Raw genomic sequence first — 25,516 nt, forward strand, 5'->3', positions numbered from 1 at the left:
AACAGCAGCACTGGAGAGGAGCCGATACTGGCTCCAGCGTCACACAAGGTGCTGGGGATCCTGGGAGTTAGCGCTGTTAGATGTCCGGCTGGGGAAGGTGGTTGAAATGATGATGAAATAGAATTATAAAATTGTCATTTAGACTTTCAACAGGCCCTTGGCAAAGCCCCTCCCAGGAGGCTGTCGAGCAACCAAAGTCTCTGTGCAGTAGAGAAGGATCAATGGTCAGTTTCCATCAGGGCAGAGGGGTTGCAGCAGGCCCAGGGTGCAGGTGGGGTTTCATATATTTATCAGTGATCTGGAAAAGGGGATGGGTGAATCTGCAGATGGCACAAAGGTACTGAGGGCAGCCAAGCCTGGAGACGCCGGTGAAGAACTTCCGAGGGACCTGCTCTGTGAGGGGAAAGGCAGCGCGCTGGCAGGCCCCGCAGGATTCCATGTTGGCTGATGCACAGTAATGAACATTGGAGGGTTTAATCTGAACTCGTTATGCACCTACTCGGGGCCTGAATTATCAGTATCTGCTCAGGAAACGGACCCAGCATCACGGGCAGCTCAGTGTGCTCTTGGCTCAATGTGCGGCTGATGCCAGAAGAGAGAACTGGCTGCCTAAGGGGTGGGGGGATGGAGAAGAGTACGGGCAGGTCCTGCTCTATGCTCTGGTGGAGTATGTGCTTTGGCGAAACTGTGCAGAAAGAAGTGTGTATGTGTGGGGGGGAAGCCACTAGACTCTGCCGATTGGAGTAGACAGCTGGCCCTTTACCCTGTGCCCTTGGTTACAGCAGGGACCTGTGGTATCTTGGCCAGGTATTGTTTTTATTATAAGAGAATGACACCAAGATTGGGGAGTGGTATATAAGGGAGTGTGCAGGTCACTGGGACAGAGCAGGCTGGCTCGCTTGGTAAGCTGGGCACAAGCAAAGAATGTGTGTTTTAATCTGGCTAAATGTATACATCTAGGAACAAAGGATGCAGGCCGTACTGACAGGATGTGGGGGCTCTGTCCTGGGAACCAGTGACTTGGAGTGATGGTGGATAATCAGCTGAACATGAGCTCTGGTGTCCACAATTCAAGAAGGGTGTTGATAAACTGGAGAAGGTTTGGAGAAGAGCCATGAGAGCTAAGGATTGGAAAACCTGCCACATAGTGATAGACTCCAGGAGCTCAGTCTATTTAATTTAACAAAGAGAAGGTTACGGGTGACGTGATCACAGTCTGCAAATGTTTACATGGGGAACAAAAATTTGGTAATCGAGAGCTCTTCAATTTAGCAGAGGAATCTAACACGATTCAATGGCTGGAAGTTGAAGCTAGACAAATTCAGCCTGGCACTGAGGTGTACATTTTACAGTGAAAATATTTAATTGTGGGAACAATTTACTGAGGATCGTGGTGGATTCTCCATCACTAACAATTTTTACATCTAAACTGGATGGTTTTTCTAAAAGATCTGGTACAGGAATTATTTTGGGGGAAGGTCTATGAGCTGGGTTATACAAGAGGTCAGACTAGATGATCATAATGATCCCTTCTGACCTTGGAATCTATGACTCTCTAACAATGGCTGGAGTGTTATGCCATAGATTTTTCTATGAGGTCTCTGTGCTCATTTAGAGGGGCCGTTGGTTTCCCTTTGTATGGTTGTAAGAGCTGTTTCTGTCTTTGCATTGGGGAGGTCTCTGCTAAACTCTGAACTTAAGTGCAGGGTCCTGGGTTTCATTCATATACTGATTTCCTTTCTTCTGTTTACAGCCTAGTTAAAATTAAAACATGGCAGGAAGTGGCTTCTGCCTCTTCCCCCTGCAACTAATTTCTGCTCCGTCTGTGGGAGAAATAACCTGTTCCAAAGATGCCAAAAAAGTTAGCGGCCTGTTAGAAACATGCAGCTGTTCATGGGGCCAGCAGCCATGATTCGCCCTGAACATGTGGCCTGGGTGTTTTGCACAGCGAGAAAGGAGACGCAGGCTCCACACCAAGGAGAGCCAGCTGTTTTACCTGAGAAACTTGTCTTGAAGTGTTTGAGGGTTTAACGTCAGTGTGTACAGCGTGAGATTTGTGCTTTTATTTCTGCAGCAGAAATGACCCAGGGCTGACAGCTCCTCTACCCACTTTCCTTTTGTCCCAGCATCATACAAGAAGCCAGGTGCCAGATGCTTTCTCAGAAGCCTCAGCAGTAGGCAGCCTGAGTGCACTCAGGCTTTGTCCTAGTACGTCAGACTTTCTAATTCTGCCTTATCTGTTCTGGTAGCACCCGGCATCCACACCTGGCTGCAGTTGTCTCCAGGGGCCAATGACCTTTGCAGTGGCACTGTGCCTGCTTCCCCTGGCGCTTAGGGATTTAGCTGGGTCTGGTGGAAAGAGTCCAAACTAGGCTGAGCTGCTGCTGCTGGCTTAGACCCTAAATCCCTGAGAGGCAGACATTGGCCAGGCCTTGGCCCCTGTGGGATGAACAGCATCAGGGTGGAGAAGAGGGTCCTTGGAGAGGTCAGTGTAACTCCCAGCTGGAGGGGAGCAGCCTTCTGTGCAATTGGCCCCTGTCTTTGGTGATGCCTGTGCTTACCAACCCTTCTGCAGGGAGGAGCTGCTTTCGCCCCGCATGCCTTTTCTGGGGCTTGGCAGCAGACCTGACCTGAGGCGACCATTGGACAGCTGCTTGCATGTCATCCCTCCTCCCCCCATGAGTATCTTTCCTGAGCTCCTGCTTCAGGATTTTCCTGTTCTAGCCCGAGGAGCTGGCTTGTTCACACCCCATCCCTTTCCCTTGCCGCAGGGCTGCCCATGGGGTAGCCCTAAGCAGGCAGTCCGCATAGAAGCAGGGGCCTGGGCTGCAGCTGCATGGCATTGCAGAGTGCTGAGCGCAGCAGAGACCCAGAGAGGAGCTGGCCCCTGCCACAACGTGCTGCAGCTCAGTGAGCTGAAGGGGGAGGGTCACAGCAACATAGGTTTTGAATGGGGGAGGCAGCTGTAGGGGACCACGTGAGGCCCTACCTCACATTCAGAAGGGAGCGACGCCATGGGGGGCTCAGCCTAGAATCATAGAATATTAGAGTTGGAAGGGACCTCAGGAGGTCATCTAGTCCAACCCCCTGCTCAAAGCAGGACTAACCTCAGCAACAGCAGGGGGGCCAGGCCTCACTTTTGTGGGTTTTATCTGTCGGCTGTTAAAATGTCAAACCTTCACACCAGAAACACTCGCACTTCCTTGTCAGTGCTTTGCAGTGGGACTGGCCGGCTGTTCCTGTGATGAGGCAGCGCAGGCCAATGGCCCAGCTGAGGCAATTCAGCAAGTTTGCAGATGGGGGGAGGAGTGGTAGATACACTGAAGGGTGGGGATCACACACAGAGTGACCTAGACAAACTGGAGGGTTGGGCCAAAAGAAATCTGATGAGGTTCAACAAGGACAAGTGCAAAGTCCTGCACTTAGTGCATGGGATTCTTCCATCCTGTTACAGACTGGGGACCGACGGGCTAGGCAGCATTTTGCATTAAAGGACCTGGGGGGTTACAGTGGACAAGAAGCTGGATATGAGTCAGCAGTGTGTCCTTATTGCCAAGAAGGCTAACGACATATTGGGCTGCATTAGTAGGAGCATTGTCAGCAGATCGAGGGAACTGATTATTCCCCTCTATTCAGCACTGGAAAGGCCTCATTTGGAGTATCGAGTCCAGTTTTGGCCCCCCCACTACAGAAAGGATGTGGAGAAGTTGGAGAGAGTCCAGCGGAGGGCAACAAAAATGATGAGGGGGCTAGAGCTCAAGACTTATGAGGAGAGGCTGAGGGAAGTAGGCTTGTTTAGTCTGCAGAAGAGAAGAATGCGGGTGGGGGGGGATTTGATGGCAGCCTTTAACTACCTGAAAGGGGGTTCTAGGGAGGATGGAGCTAGGCTGTTCTCGGTGGCAGATGCCAGAACAAGGAGCAATGGTCTCAAGTTGCCGCGGGGGAGGTCTAGGTTGGATATTAGGAAAACCTTTTTCCCTAGGAGGGTGGTGAGGCACTGGAATGGGTTACCTAAGGAGGTGATGGAATCTCCAGCCTTAGAGGTTTTTAAGGCCCAGCTTGACGAAGACCTGGCTGGGATGATTTAGTTGGGATTGATCCTGCAGGAGCTTGGACTAGATGACCTCCTGGGGTCTTTTCCAACCCTAATCTTCCATGAATTCCAACGGAGTCTACGTGTGCCAGAGGCACATCCTGGGCTTTGCAGCACTTGCTCTTCCCCAGCCCTCTGGGTGCCAGTAGGGAGAAAGGTGTCCAGCAAGAGTCACTCTTGTGCTGGCACCTGGCTGCAGAACTATAAAGGCTCCACAGTGCCCCACAGCGTTCTCAGCTGTTCCTGCTGCCTGAGGCGTATTGTGCCTCACAGTGCATCAGGCCAGCTGATGGAGGAGCAAGGACAAGTGGTGGGAAAGCGCTACAAGATGCGAATTAGCAATGACAGGCACTGCAAGTGTCATTGTGCTAAACAATTTTATTGATGAACCATAAAAGCTTGGAGGCTCAGACTCACTCAAATGTGCACTGTGCTGTTACAGCTCCTGGATGCTCGGAAGGCCATGCAAGGGACACTCAGTAATGCCCTAACTGGAAACCACCATGAAGTCCAAGAAACTCACTGCTCGGCCAGGGAGTTGTGTTCTCTCTCTCCCCAGGGCCTGAGTTGGCAGGGACTGCTAACCTGTGCCTGAATTGAACTTCTGATGGGCCTAGCCCCTCGCTGTGTATTGGGCGGAAGGTCTCAGGGAAATCCCATGCCATCCCTTTGGCCTCAGAGCCACATTTCTGTGCAGTGAGGTGACTACGGGCTGTTCCGTCACTGTCGGTTTGCAGACCAGCCCCAGCAGCGTCACAGGGGCACAGAGGAAAGGGCCATTCCTAGCTTGAATGGCCTGGGAGCAAGGGTGATAGTTCCAGGGGTGCTAGGCCACCACCCAGTCTCTGCTGCTGCCTCATGAGTGCCTCTGATCATGGTGTTGCATTGGGTGGCCTGGCATTGGCAGCGTGTCGTGGCAGCATTGGGGAGGAGGTGTGGTGCTGCCCTGGGACTGCAAGTGGTGAGGGCCTCTGATTAACCATGTCACCCATTTACCCCTGGTCACTGGCAGCTCAAGAAGCCTGCTTGGGCAGAGCTAAGGCGGGTCAGCATTGCAGGCCTGCACAGGGAGCAGACCAGACATTGCCTCTGGCTATCTGTGCTGCATGCTCACAGGCCCTTGCACGGCGCCCTGTGGTCACTGCTCTCCCTGGACTCGCTTCCCCTCTTCTGAATGCAATTCCTGGTCTTTGAGTCAGTTATGCCTGCATGTTCTACGAGGCCACGCGGGCTGCTGCACTGATATGAATGGGGGGCTCATAGCCAGAGAGGGACTCTGGAGAGCTGGCTCCCTGGAGACTGGCTCAGCAACTAACAAAACCGTAGAACAAACGAATGAACAGAGGGAGGACCAGCACTTTCCTGAACTTGTCCTGTGCTGGCACATGTGGCGCTTGGCCCAGCAACAGGCTGAATTGTGAGTGCATAGTGGTATGGATGTGTGAGTGGGGCCTGCTGTGCATGTGTAGTTGGGTGAGGGAGGGTCTCACAACACCAGGACCTGTAGTGGAGAAAGGCCCTTGTCATTATATGCCCCCCAGGAACTCATTGTCTTCATCATAGAAGAGAGAGAGCTCTCGGGTGTCCTTCCTCGCAGCAGATGATCTGAATGCTTTGGCTGGTGGGGGAGCCAGTGGAAGGGGGGCGACCATGGCCTTGGCTTTGCTCTGGTGCTGGAACGCAGGAACACAGGGTGAGTACTGGCTGCAGAGGAGGAACTGCCATGCCCCTTAGTCACAAGCTATTGAGATTCAGGGCCTGCAGTCGGCTATCCCCCCACAGCAGCAGGAGGACAGAAGGAGACACCCTCTGCCTGTTTCCCACTATGTAAGGAACAGGAGAAGCCTGACCCTCCTCCTCCCCTCCCCCCTCCCCGCCCAGCATCATGCCTGCTCAGTGCCTTGAGCACCGCAGGTGTTAGCTGAGTGCACAGGGTTCGCATTCAGAGTGGGAGTTCCCCAAGCCAGCCAGCAGGCAAGACCTGTACCTGTCTGGAGTGATGTCGCTCTCCTGGGCGCTGATCTTTGGGCTGGACCTGCTGCCTGTACTGGGGTCTGGATAACCTGCTCACCAGGTATTTGTAGAGATTGCTTTTCACATGGAGGGGGTTGTAGCTAGGTTCCACTTCCAGGCTGTTCAAGGCACTCTGTTCAGAGAGAAGTGACAGACATGTCCCAGGTAAGTGCCAAGCATCCAAGCTGCCTGCCTTCAGATGGCAGAGAATGGGGTGAGAGGATTTGTAGCTCCTTTCCCTGCTTAAATGACGTGCACACCTTCCAGTCATTCAGGGCAGGGAGGAGCCAATGGGTCCATCACAGGGGCTGATGGAAATTGTGCAGAGCCTGGTCCTTATCTGGCCCCCCCCCCCCCCCCCCCCCCCCAATACACAGCTAGGAGCTCGTACTTCGCATGAACCGGCTAGTCCTTCCCCCGTGTGTGTCTCTCTCTGGGTTTGGGCCTGGTAACCATGCCTGCTGTCCCGGAGCAGGCCTCTATAACCCCTCACATGCAGGCATTCTCCCTTGGTCAGGGAAAGTGCGGTGGCTTAGGCCGGCTGCCTGTGGAAATGCTGCTGAGGGCCCTGGATGCTCCTAGCTGTAACTAACCAAAATGCAGGCCAGGCATTTCCTCTGTTCAGCTGCCAGGCCCCGAGATTATTCCATGCATCTGAAGCAGAGCAGGAATACAACCAACCCTCTGCTTCTGGTCATGTGCTGGGGAAATGCAGGGACATGAACACATGGGGGGGGGGGGGGGGGAATGAGATATTTGTGTTAATCCTATTCAGGTCAGTAGGCCTACCCCTGCAATCCCAGTGAGAGGTTTCACTCCAAGCCAATGGAGGGATAGGGGCCCCCCACCACCACCTTGCACATAGGGGACATGTCTGGGTCTGCACTGCCCATTCCCTGCTAGTGAGTTGGTATCCTGTATGTGCAGAAGCTGATCTGCCTCGTGCTATCTAAACTTGTGTGCAGCCATGCCTCACTTGCCTCTATAGTGCTGAGTGCTGTCTCTGGAGTGTCAGCAGGGAGGGCTGGGACATTGCATGGCAGCAGGAGTTCTCTGACTGCAATGGCTTTGATGAGCAGCGTGGAGGTGTCAGAGGGGATGATGATGTAGTAGGAATTCACTGTGATGCTCCAGCTTGGACTCATGCTCTGTGGCTCACGTTTGGCCAATAGCATCCAGCCCCTTTTCTAAAATCAAAAGCCAGAAGCAATGCTATCAGTGAAACCAGGGCAGGGTTGGCAGCTTCCATCAGCTACAGCTCATTGTTGGGGGGCTGAGGGGCTCTGGAGCAGATTATGAAGTCTGTTTTGTCTTAGGGGCTGAACACAAGTCTAAATTTGCCTGCATGCACCTTATTGCATTGCTTTCCAGACAGCACCCTCCCTGGAAAGGGGCATGCCATTGCCTTGAAGGACTGTCACAGGGAAGCCAACACGGTTGCAATCTGGCGCCACTGACAAATTTGATTGGCGCGCAGCTAAGAACCAATGGGTTTCTACACCGGGACCCACAGTGAGTACGACTGGAGGAGGGGTTGGAGCATCCCTGTGGCGCACATGGCAAAGGGACAAGCTATGTAAGAGGGAGTTCTGCTCTGGGCAGAGGGCTGACCATCACCATGGGTAAGAAGGACTGGAAGGAGAGTGTGAGGGCAGAAGGGACTCTGCCCAGCGTTACACGCTGATGAACCTCAGATTCACAGGGCTGTCTCAGGACTTTTGTTTTGTTTTCAAAGGTCTGTAACTCTTGAGGACTTTCAAAGTAAAGTTTCTGTGGTCAAGAAATCCCTTTGCTAAGCCCTTGTTCCTTGCTTTCCTGCCACATTGTTCCTGCTGGGGTTAAAAATAGAAGTCCAGCGTCACCACAGGCTGAGTGAAGCTGTGTGTAAGCAAGCGGGAGGGCTTGGTTGGTTTCAGACATTGGTATCATGGTCTAGGACAGGGGTGGGGAAACCTTTTTTCTGCAAAGGGCCTGATGGTGGTACGCGGAAGACGGCTGAGTGTCCGCCGCCGAAAAGGGGCAAACGGCAGCAGGGTTTCGGCGGCGGGCACTGCCCCCCCCCCCCCCCCCCCCCCCCCCCACGGAACCCCGCCGCTGTGAAACCGTGCTGCCGCCAAATTCCCCCCCCCCCCCCCCCCGCCGCCGAATTCCCGCCGAATTCCCCCCCGGCCGCCGAATTCCCCGCCGCTGCCAGGGCCTGACCAAATGGTCCCGCGGGCCGGACTAAATGATTTTGCGGGCCTTATACGGCCCGCGGGCCGGACGTTCCCCACCCCTGGTCTAGGATGAGTGGGCAGTGTTGCCCCATGTTCCAAAGGAGGGGCTTGGACACGAGGTCTGAGCCCAAAAGTGTGCCCTGCAGTCCCAGCATTAGAAATGGAGGTTAGCCTCTGCCCTGACCTAGCTGGCTTAGAAGCATGTGGGATCAAGTGATTGCATCCACCCACAATCTGGTGACTGTGCAGAGTAGTACCGGGCCAGATTGTAACATGCTCCACCTCCCAGACAGACTGTTGAACTATCCAGCGACTGGATCAATGAGCCCCTGCTCCCCAGGCTGCGATCCAGAACTCTGCTTTTGACTTCTTCATTCATAGATTCTAAGGCTAGAAGAGCCACTGTGATAGAATCATAGAAGATTAGAGTTGGAAGGGACCTCAGGAGGTATCTAGTTCAACCCCCTGCTCAAAGCAGGACCAAACCCAACTAAATCATCCCAGCGAGGGCTTTGTCAAGCTGGGCCTTAAAAACCTCTAAAGATGGAGATTCCACTACCTCCCTAGATAACCCATTCCAATGCTTCACCACCCTCCTAGTGAAAAACTTTTTCCTAATATCCAACCTAGACCTCCCCCACTGCAACTTGAGACCATTGCTCCTTGTTCTGGCATCTACTACCATTGAGAACAGCCTAGCTCCATCCTCCCTGTAACCTGCTTTCAGGTAGTTAAAGGCTGCTATCAAATCCCCCCTCATTCTTCTCTTTTGCAGACTAAACAAGCCGAATTCCCTCAGCCTCTCCTCATAAGTCTTGTGCTGCAGCCCCCTAATCATTTTTGTTGTCCTCCCCTGGACTGCTCTCCAACTTGTCCAAATCCTTTTTGTAGGGGGGTGATCTTCTAGTCTGACCTCCTGCATAGTACAGACCAAAGGACTTCCCTGAATTAATTCCTGTGTGAGCTAGGCAGATCTTTCAGAAAAACATCCAATCTGGATTTGAAAATTTCCAGTGATGGAGAATCCACTGCAGCCATTGGTAAGTTATGCCATTGGTTAATTAAGAACATAGTAGTGCAAGGAGGGTCATTGAACCCACATCATACAATCTGTTTTATACATTTATCAAAATCCATCTTAAAACTAGGTAGGTTTCTTGCCTCCACTACTCCCACTGGGAGACCATTCCACAATCTTCCTCCTCTGATGGTTAGAAACCTTCTAATTTCCATCTTAAATTTACTCACAACTCTAATATTCTATGATTCTATGATTGTTCTTGTGCTAACACTATCCTTTAGTTTAAATAGCTCTTCTCCCTCCCTGGAGTTAATCCTCCTGATGAATTTATAGAGAGCAATCATATCCCTTCTCAGCCTTCATTTTGCTAGACTAAACAAGCCAAGCTCTTTTAGTCTCCTCTCACAAAAACGGCCCTCCATGCTTCACTATCTCTACCAGAAATACCTCACCTGATACATCCTAGGAGTGCCTTTGCCTTTTTTCATGGCTGCATCACAATGGTGGCTCAGAGTCTTCTTATGATTCACTCCTCCTCTGTTGTTTCCAACTGATCAGTCCCCGTTTTATAGCAAAAATTTCTATTGGTCCCTAAGTGCATCATGACTTCACTCACACAGTTCCACGTGACAGTCTCATAAGCAAACTAGGGAAATGTGATCTAGATGAATAACTATAAGATAGGTGTATAACTGGTTGAAAGACCAGACCCACAGAGATTGCTGTCAAACAGGAAGGCTTATCTAGTAGAGTACCACAGGAGTCAGTCCTGGGTCCAGTACTATTCAATATGGGATGCATAAACGGGAATCTTGCCTAGGATTTGGCACTGGTGTGACCACTGCTGGAATATTATTTCCAGTTCTGGTACCCACAATTGAAGAAGGTTGATAAATTGGAGGGGGTTCAGAGAAGAGCCACAAGAATGATTAAAGGATTAGAAAACGTGCCTTGTAATGATAGACTCAAGGAGCTTATTCCATGTAGTTTAACGAAGAGAAGGTTAAGGGGTGACTTGATTACAGTCTACAAGTAGCTACATGGGGAACAAATATTTAATAATGGGCTCTTTAATCTAGCAGAGAAAGGCATAACACAAGCCAATGGCTGAAAGTTGAAGCTAGACAAATTCAGAAGGGAAATAATGAATAAATTTTTAATGGTGAGAGTAATTAACTATTGGAACAATTTACCAATGATTGTGGTGGATTCTCCATCACTGACAATTTGTACATCAAGATTGGATGTTTTTCTAAAAGATCTACTCTAGGAATTATTTTGGGGAAGGTCTATGCTATGCTATTTGGGAAAATCTGTGCTATACAGGAGGTCAGACCAGATGGTCACAATGGTCCCTTCTGGCCTTAGAATCAATATTTTCATTAATGAATTGGATAATTGTATGGAGTGTCTGCTTATAAAATTGCTCATGACACCAAGATGGGAGAGATTGCAAGTACTTTGGAGGACAGGGTTAGAATTAAAAATGACCTTGACAAATTGAAGACCTGGTCTGAATTCAGCAAGATGAAATTCAATAAAGATAAATGCAGTTTACTTCACTTAGAAAGGAAAAAACAAATGCACAACTACAAAATGGGGAATAACTGGTTAGGTGATAGTACTGCTGAGAAGGATCTGCTGACTATAGTGGATCACAAATTGAATGTGACTCACAATGTGATGCAGTTGTGAAGGAGTGTTGTATGTAAGACAGCTGGAGTACTGTGTTCAATTCTGGGTGCCAAACTTTAAGTAAGATGTGGAAAACTTGGAGAGAGTCCAGAGGAGACCAACAAAAATGATGAAAGGTTTAGAAAACTTGACCTATGAGGGAAAAAACTGGGCATGTTTAGTCTTGAGAAAACTGGACTGAGGGGGGACATAACCATCCTCAAATACATGAAGGGCCGTTACAAAGAGGACTATGATCAATTGTTCTCCATGTCCACAGAAGGTAGGACAAGAAGTGATGGGCTAAATCTGCAGCAATGGACATTTACATTAGATATTAAGAAAATCTTTCTAATTATCTACGGGTAGTTAAGCATTGGACTAAGTTACCAAGGGAGGTTGTGGACTCCCCATAACTGAAGGTTTTTAAGACCAGGCTGGACAAGCACCTGTCAGGGACAGTCTAGGTTTACTTCGTCCAGGCTCAGCACAGAGGTCTGGACTTGATAACTTCCCTTCTGGGCCCACATTTATGGTTCATTAGCACACACCTGCTTTTTGTGTCAAACTTGCTAATGAAAATATTACAAAAGCTTGGTCCCAAGGCCAGTCCTTGAGGAACTCCAGTAATAATGTCCCTCCTACCTGTAGTCCTTTCCCTTTTAGCCAGCTCCTTGCCCATCTTACAATTTCTGTACTCATTACTGTCTTCTCTACCTTAACTAATCATTTCTCATGTGGCACTGTATCAAATGGTTTTCTGAAGTTCTGATTAGATCTACTGCATTTCCCTGGCCTAAGAAATCAGTTACCTTATCAAAGAGAGATATCAGGTTACTCTGGCATGACCTATCTTTGGTAAACTTGTGTTGCATTTTATCCTAGTTTCCATTTACCTCCATGTCCTTAAATATTCTTTCCTTCAAAATTTGTTCTAAAATCTTGCATATTATTGAGGTCACAATAACAGGGCTGTAGGTGCCTGGATCACTTTTTTTCCCTTTCTTTCTACCTCAATGGTTAAAAATTGGTGTCTTATTTTCAGTCTGAATTTGTCAGCTTCAGTTTCTAGCTACTGGTACTCTGTCTGCTAGCCTGAAGAGCCCTCTATCACTGGCCATCTGCTGTAGAATAGCTCCAGTGCACCTGCTGGAAGAACTCACAGGCACAACTGTGGATTAAACACAGCAGCTGCAGATCCTTGGGACAGCTTTTCTGTAGCAGGCTGAACTCTTTTGCCCCAGACTCATGCCTGCCTTTGCCCCTCACAGATCCCATCCAGCGCACAGCTTGCACCCACTCACCAGCAGGCTGTGACACAGGGCATGGAAGTTATGCCGGTTCATCTCCAGCTCATCCCAGTCCAGCTGCCAACAACTCGTAGGTTTAATGATGAAGGGAAGCCCAAACAGCACTGACTCACAAACCCCTTCAGCCTTCAGGGCCCTGCGAAAACAAAGGGAAAGCTGCCGATGATAGTCTGTGCTCAACCCCTAGCAAAAGAAACTGACTGTTAAACACTTACACCCAGGCCTTGCTGATGATCCAGAGATCCAACCCAGGGCTAGTGCCAGTGTCCTAAACACTCGCTCGGGGTGCGGGGCAAGGGAGGGCTCCAACCCACATCCGGTGCCCTAAACACTCACCATTGGAGGTGGGTGGGAGATACCAGCAACTATACCACCATCTGCTATGACCCTGCCATGGCTCAAACCTGCAGTATTGCTGGGCCTGATCATTGATTTTCTGAGCAAGCACAGCGTAAAGCCAAGCTGCTGCATGAAGGTGGGGTTTGCTCTTCTGTCTGGTCAGCACTGAATTGCGCACCCCCCACTGTGTGGCTGATGGTGCCCGCTTTTTGTGAGCTGTAAATACTAACCACTCCTGTGTCCCAGCCACATACCAGCTTAGGCAATGACCTTCTTTCCTAACTTATTTCACTTGGATCATGATTCTCCTTCACGTCCCATCCTAAACGCTGATGTTGTATTGTGTGCTGGTAAACAGCTGCTGTATCCCACCCACAGGTTGCTGCTCTTTAGTGGTGTCTGAAGTGTTCCCTCTAGCCTCACTGGGGGCTTGACAGGGTCGTTTAGTCAATACCTGCAAGCGCTTTGAACATGTACAGCCTTATACAAGTGCTAAGTATTTTTTTAATTAATCTTTGGTCTAATCACAAATCTATGAAAGGTGGCTGGGAGGGACTGTAAAATCATTGCATACAAAGTTGTTCATTCATTAAATAAAATCCCTTCTATGCACAAACCACAGAAAAAAACCTAGCGAGCCTGTTTCTATCGTGATCAATTATTATTACTGGAACAACTACCTAACAGGAAGGAGACCCATAAGTTTTACTTGGAGGTGTGAGAAAAATAGTAGTGCCTCTTCCAGATAGTCTAGTGTGCCAGTCACCATGTCATGTAGGTGCTGGCCTGTGCAGGACCAAACTGTACGTGGGACTAGCTACTAACTCATTCACAACAGGAGCTGGGGGCCCTGATTCCTACCTGGCAAGCCTGACGGAGTGCCTATACTGCATCTCTAGCTGGCAGCTTTCCTTGCCATTCTACCTGGTAGTGGAATAACTGCCTCAAGTATCTGCAGGTCTGTTAGTCCTACTTACTAATTGCTTATTTTTTCTTTGCAGAACAATGTAGCCGCAGCATCATTTGCTAAGTTTTAGTCACTAGGGGGAGCTCTGGCCCTCAGTAAGCATTTGGCTTTAGTGGGTGGTGAAATTGCTCATAAGGTGACTCCATCCTTTTAGTGCAGGCAGGTGAACAGCATGACTTGAACTCTGGGAAGAGGGGGAGGGAGAAGCTGGAGGTAGGACATCAATGAGGAGTCACTGCTTCATACAAATAACCCATCTTCCTGTTGTTTCTCTCTTCTCTTCCCTTCTGTAGGTTTTTGTCTCACCCTTTTTCTCCTGGGATTCAGTTTTCCCATGTGCGAGAGCCTGGACAAGCTCTTGCTGGGGAGTGAGGAAAAAGCTTCAGAAGAACAAATCAGTGCTCAATAATAATCTAGACTCGTACTCCCTACTTATGATGTAGAACCTCAGGACTGGGGCTCAGCGCTCCCCTTTTGTCAGTACCAGAAAACCAGATTTCAGGGAGAGGGAAGTATTACACTTTACCTGATGGCTGGATTCAGGGCATGGTATACAGTAGGCTGCTTCTACAGGAAAGAAAGGCATGAGCCTCTTGAGTCTGGTGTGAGTGTGGGAAGGGAGGGCCTGGCTGAGTGTCTCCCTTCCTGGCAAAGCCTGCTAGGAAAGGGGAGGAGTCTGGTGACTTTAAAATACAACCCCTGTCCCCCTCATTCTGGCAATGGTAGTGAAGACAGTGCTGAGAAGGAGCTGCTGGGGCATGCCCACATGTGGCACTGGGAGGCAGGATCTGTCTGGAGTTCAGGAAGGCTTGGAGCGCCTCCTCTCTTTGGACTTTAACAACCGTGGGACTGTGGCTGTGCTTGAGATTTACATTGCTCTGGAAGCTGGGCTGTGTGCTACCTCTTGAGGTGCAATGAACCCTTCAGTTTTTACCCCACTACCCACTGACAGTGCAGAAGCATTCTGATACTGCTGTAGATGGTGTTCTGCCGTGCAGTTAGTTGTCTCAGATCCCCAGGAGATGATTGTTCCATTCGCTTAATCTGTGGGTTTTCTCACTAACAGTCCCTGTCAGCAATGCTGCTGAAGGACGCACCGTTACTGCTCTCTGAGCCCACTTCAGCTCTGAGCATTTGTGTGATGTGATAGTCAGCATAAGGCAGCTAGTAGGATGGTGTTCCCAGGCAGATACGCAGAGATACAGTCTGGTAACTTTAGAACTCTACTCTTCATATCCCTGCTGAGTGACACACTAATGAGGTTTCAGTATAACATTAATTCCCCAACTCCTTGCAAGGATGTTATGACATTGTCATTGCCTCATTGACGTACTGTAGGTGCATAAAGGTGAGAAACGAAACAAACTCTCTGTATCTCTAGCAAAGTATTTGTGCATTACCTACTTTATGACTCTGAGTTTACACAGTGTTGTAGCTGGACAGGCTGCCATCTCGAATGGTGTGTTTACATCATCTGTTCTCACTGTGACATGGGCTGCTCCAGGAAGCAGAGCTGGGCTAAGCAGTCTCTCCTGAATATCACATTTCACGCATGCTACAAAGAAAGATTTGGCAGAGATGACAAACTATAACAACTAGTGACATTTTGTACTTTACATCCTGAACACTTAATAGATTAATATTGTTTCCTGACAGGCAACTATACAGGGAACAATCAAACCAAAGTATGGGATACTGTCTAGCTAATGAACGTTCCCAGCCCCCTCAAAAGGTAGGTAAAAATCATTACCCCTATTTTAAACAGAGGAGAAATAGTACATGCTTAATTTTTAGGCATGTGCTGAAATGACTTCTTGAAAATGTATGGACAACTGCGTCAGCTCAATAACGGCGCAGTGTGTGCCAGCTGCAGAGCTCAGACTGGAACTCAGGAGCACCTGGCTCCTTGTCCCAGGAACCACTAAGCAATGTTGCCTATCCAGAGTCAGTCTCTTTCTCTGTAAATCATCCACATGGAAGGCGGAAACGACGAGTGAGACCTTGTCCTGTTTGGGACATTAATGAAATGGTTGTTTGGTGACAGGACAGTGGAAACTCCAGCTAAAAAGAAAGGACATCCTCTGAATAGTTGTAGGAAGGTGGAGCTGAGGCAGTGTACTAGCTCCATAATGGGGTCTCAGCCCATTCCCTTAGTGTTTGTTCCCCCCCCCCCTTTGCCTCTGAAGAGTGATATCTACTTAAACTCTGTGAAATCCCATCACTAGGGTGACAGCTGCTCTATGTCCAAAGACAGCTTGCTTATCTAATGGCTGCAGGTAGTTGCTTTCCGCTTCTAGGGGATGCAGCTAATCTCATGCTATGTAGAGGTGAGGAAACTCTTTGCTTTGGTTCCCTTCTTAGGGCTTGCTGACACTTAAAAAGCTACAGTGGCACAGCTGTGCTGCCAAGAGGCGGTAGCTAGAATTCTTCTGTCAGCCTAGTGCTGTCTACACTGGGGATTAGCTTGGCTTAACTATGCTGCTCAGTGGTGTGGATGTTTCACAGCCTTGAGTGATGTAGTTAAGATGACCTAATTTTCTATTGTATACCAGGCCTTTGCTCCAACACAGCAGTGTGTAAGTGTGAGATTCAAAATGAGCAAAGGAGTAAAATCCATTTTCACAAACAACCAGAATAAGTGCCAGCCTTGCCTGTAAATACAGCTTCTGAGGACAATGCCCTCGTGAAAGGGCAAAACTTCTGACACATACGTTCTAAAGGAAATGTGCAAGAGAGCAGGGCATCTGCTTTGTCTCTGGACCCAGTCAAATAAGAACTGTCTGTGCAATACCTGTGGAGAGTAGAAGTGTGCTCCTGCTGCTATGGCAATAGGAAGCTGTGAATTTAAAAACAGCACTGTATCACATAGGCACTGAAGGGAGGAAGGGTAGGGCCATGCACTCAGAGATCCCAATGGCAATACAGGTGTGACTCCATGGCTAATAACTACCCGAGGGGAAGCACTTACACCTGCTGCATTTAGGAAGAATTCAGATTTCCAATCTTCTAATTATCACACTCTCAAAAAAACCTCTTGAAGATGGGTGGCAGATATTAAGGGGAGGGCTGCCCATGGTGGGATGGAGGGCACTGTGACACTGAAGTGAAGCCAGTAAGGAAATGGTAGCTCCAAATTTCAACCATCTGTCAGTTATGCCAGTACTACAGGAACAGATTGAACAATTCTGTAAGAGGACACCTATCTAGGTGCTGCTCTGGCCACTATTAAGCATAGTATCTGAGCTCAGGAAGTGTCATTTCTATGCCTGCCAAATTTAAATCTATAAAATCATGAAAGGTGTGGAAATACTGAATAATGAAGGATTATTTATTACCCTTTCCCACAATAAAAGACCCAGTGGTCAGCTGATAAAATGAATAGGCAGCAGGTTTAACACAAACAAAAGGAAGTACTTCTTTAGCAATGCAAGGTCAACCTGTGGAGCTTGTTCCCAGAGGATGTTGTGAAGACCAAAGTATAACTGGGTTCAAAATAGCACTAGATAAGTTCCTAGAGGCTAGGTCCATCAATGACTGTTAGCAAGAATAGGCAGGGATGTGGTGCCAGGCTCAGGGTGACTCTAAATCTCTGACTGCTGGAAGCAGGGTTGGATCACTCTGCCCTGTTCTGTACACTCTCCATGAAGCTCTGAGACTGCCCACTTGTTGGAAGACAGGGTAATGGGCAAGACAGACCATTAGTTTGACCCAGTTCTTAAAAACCAGCTGAACCAACTTGGGTCACATTTTCTAAGGCCTCGTCTGCACTGACCGGGAAATTCGGTGGCAGTTGGTGGGAGATACACGAGCTACATAGAGTAGCTTGAGTATCTCCCATTGACTTCCTAACTTCTACTTACCGCAGCGTCTTCACTTTACTGCACCAATGGGAAAGGTGCTCCAGTCAATGCAGCATTACTCTTTTTCCGGGGGTGGATTTTATTAAATCTACTTCCGGATCGATTGAGTGGCTCTCTGCTTCTGCTCAATCAATCCCAAAGAATCAATCTGATGGTGGCAAATTTGCCACCATCAGTGAAGACATACCCTAAAATATTTCTTCATGAGGGTGTCTGATTCTCAGCTACACTCAGGCTCCTTGACACTGCTATAAGGCACATTTTGGTCTGCCAAGGTGGTGTAAATGCACGTTCATGTCAAGTTGCCTCTATGCTGCTGGAATGTAAAGGAGTCTAGTGTAACTGTAAATCAGACCTGAGACACTTCTATCCAATGGAGACGTCTCATAAGCCCTGAAAATGGAGCATTCTAAACCAATTTCCTTTTTCAGCCTCAGTTATGGTATTAGTTGCAGCCAGACTCTAGAACAATAGAATGCCAGACTCTATCACTTTCCTGGTTGGTGAATGTACAGCAGGGCAGTTCTACAGCACAGATCTGTGGGCCAGTGAGAGTTAGTGGGCCACAGCTTAGAGGAAGAAAAGATGAAATACTTAGACTTGTCCTGGGGGCAGTGAAGTGACTGAAGCCTTCTGTGGGAAGGAGGAGATGAAGCTGCTCTCTGTCTGTGCCATGATCATGAAGCCAGGTTTTAAAGAAAGTCTCCAAGCTGACAACATCATTCTCTATGGTCTGAAGGTCAATCTCCATTCCCAGGATTGCACTGTCTGCAGAAGGAGAGAATCATAGAAATTTAGGGGTGAAAGGGACCATCACTGTGCATGGAGGCAGGACCAAGTATCCCTACACCTTGCCTGGCAGATGAGTCTCGAAATTATACGAAGCCAGTCCCCAAGACTCTCTCAATTGGGAAGAGGCCTCAGAATCCAGAACCATATGAACCATCTGTGCTGTGGCCACTGTGAGCAGCACAGATGGTGTCTCAATGGCTTATGTACTTTCCTCACTCTGTTTGTTTATACTTATATAGCATCCAGCTATCCATTAATTTAGCCTCCCGGTCTCCTGAGGAGGAGACATTCTCCCCATTTGACAGAGGGCCTTGCTGAGGAACAGGGGACACAGGGTATAACTGAGAAGTGAATGTGGCCCACTTATTTAATTTACTGTTTTTCTGTACACCAAGTGATGCAGCTCACCATCAGCTTTAAGCCACAATATCTTAGCACATCTTAGCCGCCCTACCAAGGAGCTTCAGGAGACAGCAGCCTTGCACTCCCAGAGCAGGGCTCTGCTCACTCCTCTTTTCCCCCACTCACAAGCAGTGGCTCCTGCTCAGAAGAGTTACTCTGCCCAGCACTTCTTCCTGCACCCAACCCTCTCCTCTTTGCTTGCCACAGTGGCTTCAGTACCAGCTTCTCTCTCTTCCAGGGAAGCCCAACAGCTACAGAAACAGCAGTCCATGCCTGAACACAAGGAGTGCTCCCTGGGCCATGCTGCGTATGCACATGCATGCCTCCACACTCCTGGTTACAAGGGCCTTCACCACACCAGCCTGGGATATTTCACATGGCAAGAAAACAGTGTTCAGAGCAAAGGTGAAAACACATGCAGGTGGTCAGTTGATGGGATAGAGATGGGAGTTTTTAAAGTAGACTGTATCCCTTTAAAGAAAATGTAGGTGAAACAGAAGTAGTACTTAACATGGTCAACAACCTGACTCAGCTGCACAACTCCTTCTAACGAGAGTAGGTATCATTGCCCCGTTTTACAGATGGGAAGACTGAGGCAGAAAGTTGCAACGAGTCTTATAGACAGTCAGTGACTGAAGCTGAGATTAGAACTCAGGTCTTCCTCACTAATGCTGTGCACAGTCCTCAGACTATACTGTCCATCAATGGTCGTTTCAAGCCAGGCAATAGTAGTCCTATAACTGCTTGTGTAAAGCCACAGTTAGCCAATTAGCTTGCAATCTAAATCCTGCCCATTCTATAAAATGGGATAATCAGGTACTTGGCTTCAATAGAGAAATGCACAGAATCCTGAACGCTAAGAGACAGTTCTTCAACTGTGCCTCAAACTAAATGGCCAGACTAAACACTGTACACAATCCACTCACCTACGGGGAAACTCTACAAGAGCTGCAGCAGCATGTATGGCACAACCTGAGATATACTTGCTCTCAGCAGGCAGCACTCTCCAGCGAGCTGCTTGACTAAACTTCAGCAAAGTCATACATCAAGGATTTTCTGGTGACACACCACAAGGCAGCTCTCACTGCCATGGCCCACTGTCAGTCTGTGGCCAAACAGGTGACAAATCATAGAATCATTGTGTTGGAAGGGACCTCAGAAGGTCATTTAGTCCAACCCTCTGCTCAAAGCAGGACCAACCACAACTGTATCATCCCAGCCAGGGCTTTGTCAAGCTGGCCCTTAAAAACCTCTAAGGATGGAGATTCCGCCACCTCCCTAAGTAACCAATTCCAGTGCTTCACCACCCTCCTAGGGAAAAAGTTTTTCCTAATATCTAACCTAGACCTCCCCCACTGCAACTTGAGACCATTGCTCCTAGTTCTGTCATCTGCCACCACCGAGAACAGACTACCTCCATCCTCTTTGGAACCCCCCTTCAGATAGTTTAAGGCTGCTATCAAAGCCCTCCTCACTCTTTTCTTCTGCAGACTAAATAAGCCCAGTTCTTCTTTGGGGGCTTGCTCATATCAATTCCAAGTAGGTGTGTGCACGCCATATGCACAGTTCGCCGGAAAGTTTCCCTCAGTAGTACCCATAGGGTCGGCTCTGGTGCCCCCTGGAGTTGTGCCTCCATGGCTCTCTATATAGGGGTCCGCTGATCCTCTGCCTCCCTGCTCTTGCTTAGTAAGTGCTTCCCTCATTATCTCATTGCTTAAGTACCTGTAAATAGTTGTAATTTGTTAGTGTAGTTAGCTTAAGTACCCTGCTTATAGGGTCGTTACCCTCCCCTGCCCTCCGGGGATGGGGTTTGCCTGGCTTCCAGACCTGTGAGTCCTACTTGAAGCCTATGCCAAGAGACAACCCGCACTTCGCCTGTCTGAGGTGCCTCAAGGAGTCTCATTTAAAAGAGAAGTGTAAGATCTGCAGAGGCTTCAAGCCTAGGATTCAGAAGGAGCTCTGTCAATGGCTGAAGTTCCTCTTAATGGAGGCTGCCCTTCGACCTACGGAGCAGAGACCATCTCATCAGCATTGGTGCGAAGTGCCCCGGCCAGTCTGAAGGAACTGGCAGCTTGAAAAGAAGCGGCATTGAAGGAGCCTTAGCACCAACATGTTTCCCCAGCATCGAAGGGCCTGACATAGTGAAGGCAACGGCATCGATCCCATTCCACAGTGCCGCAGAAAAGACGCAAGGACAGAGGGTGCTCTCTGACACCTAAGTCTAAGCTGGCAGAGGCTAGCAAGGTGTGACCCGTTCTGGGCCACTTGAGCCACCAGCCCTCAACCTCGGTACTATTGACTTTGGGTCAGAGAAGAGTCTCGTTGAGTCTGGTACTGGTGGACTCCCCGTGCGGGCAGAGGGAGGAGGACATTCAGCTTCCTTCCACTCCAGAGACATTCGAAGCAGCCAGAGACCTTATTGAAGAGACTGCTCCTCCATTGCCATGTCACCACTCTCGGGATCATGATCCGGTACCAAGGAGACCTATGGTGCTGTACAGGGGCAAACTGCCCATGATGGTTAGGTCGAGGGCCTCCTAGCACTGCTCCTTGGCACTGCCCGGCACCATACCTCTGTGGTCACCGAGGAGTGAACAGCTTTCATCGGATGCCGAGACGGAGTACTATGTCTCATGGAGAAGCCAGCACTGCAGCAGACAGCATGGATGGGAGGCGCAACCTTTTGCAGTACTGTGGGTCCCGCAGTGGCAGATGCCTTCTCAGTGACCGTTTTGGACATCCTGTGCATACCACCAGGCCAAAGGATCCCTCTCAGCGAGATACCACTCAATTGCTTTGGGGGTAAGAGACTGGCCTCCCACTCAGCGGCAAGTGCTTCATACAGTGCCATAAGAAACTCAGACCCCGGCACCGGTGCCGACATCGTATACAATCCTGGCACCGAGGATGAGAAATTGACACAGGGTACCCCATTGGGAGCACAGGATCCAGGGGTCAGAGTGTCATCCTCCTCATCACCAGATGAGGCGGTGGGGGGTGGTTCCTGCCTGCGCCAGTTCTGGATGACAGCAGAGCGCACCAGGAACTACTCCACAGGGTCACAAAGAACATGGGCCTGCAGGTGGAGGAGATTGCCGAGGGAGAGGACCCTATGGTGGATATATTAACAGCTGAAGGTCCTTCTAGGGTAGCACTCCCTCTAATCAAGACCATCAAAGACAATATTGTGGCTTTGTGGCACACACCCACTTCTCTGGCCCCAACGGCCAAAAGGGTTGAGCGGAAGTACTTTGTTCCCTCAAAAGGGCATGAGCATTTCTATATGCACCCACCCCCTGGGTTGCTCGTAGTGGCAGGCGCTAATGAGAGGGAATGACAGAGGCAGCAGGGTCCCACCCCAAAGGCGAAGGAGGCTAAGAAGTTGGACCTCTTATCTGCTGGAGGGCTCCAGCTTTGGATAGCAAACCAGCAGACTATCCTTAGTAGATAGCCATGAATTGAAGGTGTATCTAAGGAGAAGTTCACAGACTCATTGCCTCCCAACTCCAAGACGGAGTTTTCTGGACATGTTAAAGAGGGGAAGGCAGTTTCAAAGACCCTACTGCAGGCAGCGCTGGACAGCGCTGATGTGGCCACTAGGACAATGTCATCTAGGGTGGCAATGAGACTGAGCTCTTTGTTCCAAGCTTCGGGACTCCCTCATGAATTGTAAATCACTATCCAGGACCTCCCATTCAAGGGGCCAGCCCTCTTTTCTTCTCAGACGGATGAAAAACTAGTCTGAAGGATTCCCAAGCCATTCTAAAGTCCTTGTGGCTCCATACACCAGCGCCACAAAGGAGACTATTTACGCAGCAATCCATGCCCCATTTCTACCAGAGCTCGTCCAGGCAAGACGCCAGTCACCGAAGGGGTAGAAACTATAACAGACAGAGGCCCCAAAATCCCTCCTCTGGCAGCAGCTCTGGCCATATGAGGCAGTCCTCAGGGGACAAGCAGAACTTTTGAGGATGTGCCCAAGGTTGGCATAACATTCAGTTTCCTGGATCCATCCCTATTGTTTTTACACTATTTATCCCATTTTCACAGTGGATAGTCCTAGGCCACCTTGGATCAGTGGATTCTTCGCACTGTAAAACTGGGATATTTTCTCCAGTTTTCATCACGCCTGCCCTCCTACCCTCCCTTCCATCTTCTTCCCTGTCCCTCTTCACGGACCCCTCTCATGAGCAATTCCTTCAAAAAAGAGGTGCAGGCACCCCTAGAAGTCGGAGTGGTGGAGGAGGTCCCTTAGGATCTCAGGGGAAGGGGTTTTACTCCTGGTATTTCCTAATCCCGAAAGCCAAGAGGGTCTCCGCTCTATCCAAAACCTCAACAGGTACATGAAGAAGTTGAGATTTCGTATGGTTACCCTGGCCTCGATTATCCCATCTCTGGATCCGGGTGATTGGTATGCAGCCCTTGACTTGAAGGATGTGTATTTCCACGTGGCCATCTTTTTGGGCTACAGGAGATTCCTTCTTTTTATTGTCGATCAAAAACATTACCAATTCACGGTTCTACCCTTTGACCTCTCAGCGGCTCGCCACGTTTTCACCAAATGTATGGCAGTGGTAGCGGTATTCTTGAGGAGGAGGAGAGTACAAGTGTTTCCCTACCTCAATGACTGGTTAGTCAAGGGACAAACCGGAGCTCAAGTAGAGTCGGACGTAAGGTTCATCAGGGCCACATTCGGCAGGTTGGGACTTACCCTCAATGTCCAAAAGTCAACTTTGATCCACACCAGATGGATAGAATTTATCAGGGCAGTGCTGGATGCAAATCTAGCCAGAGCCTTCCTCTCAGGGTCTTGCTTCAGTGTACTGCGGGACCTCATAGAGAACCTGAGGCGATATCTGCACACAACAGCTTGAAACTGCCTGAGGTTGTTAGGGTACGTGGTGGCATGCACATATGTGATACTGCACGCAAGGTTGCACCTCAGGCCTCCGCAAAGTTGGTTCGCTACTATGTATTGGTGAACTTGTCACAGCTTAGACAGTATAGTTCGCCCCCCCCCCAGTGCTGGAATTCCTGACCTGGTGGTGTGACCCGAACAATGTATGCACAGGAGGTCCCCTTTTCGGCACCTCAACCATCAGTATGCCTTGTGACAGATGCCTCAGTAATGGGATGGGGGACCCACTTGGGGGAGTTAAGAATGCAGTCTTTGATCCCAGTCAAAACTCCTACACCATATCAGCGTGAGAGAGGGCAGTGCATCTAGCCTGTCAAGCCTTCTGAGATCATCTGGAAGGCAAGGTGGTATCGGTCCTTACAGACAATACGACAGTGATGTTTTATGTAAACAGACAGGATGGAACTTGCTCCTCTCCCCTGTGTCAAGAAGCCCTCAAACTTTGGAACTTCTGCATCGCTCAATCAATACACCTGGAGGCTTCATATCTGCAAGGGGCCCAGAACACAGTGGCAGACAACCTCAGCAGGTCTTTTCTCATGTATGAATGGTCCGTCCATCCGGACGTGTTGAACAACATCTTCCAGAGATGGGGAATTCCCCAAGTAGATTTGTTTGCCACAAGATCCAACAGTAAGTGCCTTCAATTTTGCTCCTTTCAGAAGCACAGTCCTGGATTGATAGCAGATGCTTTTCTCATCCCATGGACTGGACAGCTATTTTACGCTTTTCCACCTACCCCGCTCATTCCCAGGGTTTTGTGAAATATCAAGCAGGACAGGGCATCAGTGATCTTAATAGCCCCAGCCTGGCCGCGGCAGCACTGGTACACCATGCTGCTCAACCTCTTGGTAGACACTCCCATCATCCTTCCACTGCTACCAGATCTCATTACGCAGGGTCACGGACTCTTCTCCACCCCCAACCTCGACTCCCTTCACCTCACGGCCTGGAAGCTCCATGGTTGAATCCCCTGGAGCTCACATGCTTGGAGCCATTAAGGGAGGTGCTCTTAGGTAGTAGGAAGCCCTCCACAAGGGCTACCTATCTGGCTAAGTGGAAAAGGTTCTCGGCCTGAGTCGCGCAATGGAACATCCAGACTCAGTCGGCTTCCGTGTCCGCAATCCTTGATTACTTGTTGCACCTAAAACAGCAGGGCTTGGCACAGTCATCAATTAAGGTACACCTGGCAGCGATTTCAGCCTTCCATCCAGGGGAGGGAGGTCGCTCGGTTTTTACTAATGCACGGGTGTCTTGGTTTCTGAAGGACTTAGACAGACTGTATCCTCCTACTCATCCAACCAGTCCCTCCAGGGGATCTCAATCTAGTTCAATCTCATCCAGTTACAGGTAGGTAACTGCTTTTTCCCTCAACCTCTTCTCATAAGTCATTTGCCCAGCCACCTAATTATTTTCCTTGCCCTCCTCTGGAATCTCTCCAATTTGTCCACATCTTTCCTGTAGTGGGGGGCCCCAAAACTGGACACAGTACTCCAGATGTGGCCTCATCAGTGCCAAATAGAGGGGAATAATCACTTCCCTCAATCTGCAGGCAATGCTCCTACTAATGCAGCCCAATATGCCGTTAGCCTTCTTGGCAATAAGGGCACACTGTTGATTCATATCCAGCTTCTTGTCCAATGTAACTCCCAGATCCTTTTCTGCAGAATTGCTGCTTAGGCAGTCAGTCCCCAGTCCGTAGCAGTGCTTGGGATTCTTCTGACCTAAGTGCAGGATTCTGTATCCTGTTGCTGTGCAAAGTTACTTCACTTTTAAAGACAAAGTACAAGACAAAAGAGGATTTTTAATTAGCTATTTTGACCTACCTTTCCCTCTGCACATTGTAGAGTGGGGGAAGGAGACAGATGTACAGCGTTCCTCTGTGTTCCCTCTAATTCAGCAGTATGCGCA

The 25,516-nt window shown here is 49.3% G+C and overlaps 1 protein-coding gene across 1 annotated transcript in view; it reads right to left on the reverse strand.

Moving 5' to 3' along the window:
• Positions 1-5,619: 5,619 nt before the first annotated feature.
• M1AP (meiosis 1 associated protein) overlaps positions 5,620-25,516 on the reverse strand; it is a 74,273-nt gene continuing 54,376 nt past the window's right edge. The window contains exons 4-9 of the mRNA XM_067558845.1: positions 18,088-18,261; positions 15,038-15,188; positions 12,322-12,463; positions 7,087-7,293; positions 6,081-6,239; positions 5,620-5,766 (exon numbers count right to left, since the gene is read on the reverse strand). Coding sequence (XP_067414946.1) covers positions 5,620-5,766; positions 6,081-6,239; positions 7,087-7,293; positions 12,322-12,463; positions 15,038-15,188; positions 18,088-18,261 — 980 coding nt within the window. The remainder of the gene's footprint in view (positions 5,767-6,080; positions 6,240-7,086; positions 7,294-12,321; positions 12,464-15,037; positions 15,189-18,087; positions 18,262-25,516) is intronic.

Source organism: Emydura macquarii, unplaced genomic scaffold, assembly GCF_026122565.2.
Source record: "Emydura macquarii macquarii isolate MOO-44397 ecotype Brisbane River unplaced genomic scaffold, CSIRO-AGI_Emac_v2 contig_2193, whole genome shotgun sequence".
Lineage (NCBI taxonomy): Eukaryota > Metazoa > Chordata > Testudines > Chelidae > Emydura > Emydura macquarii.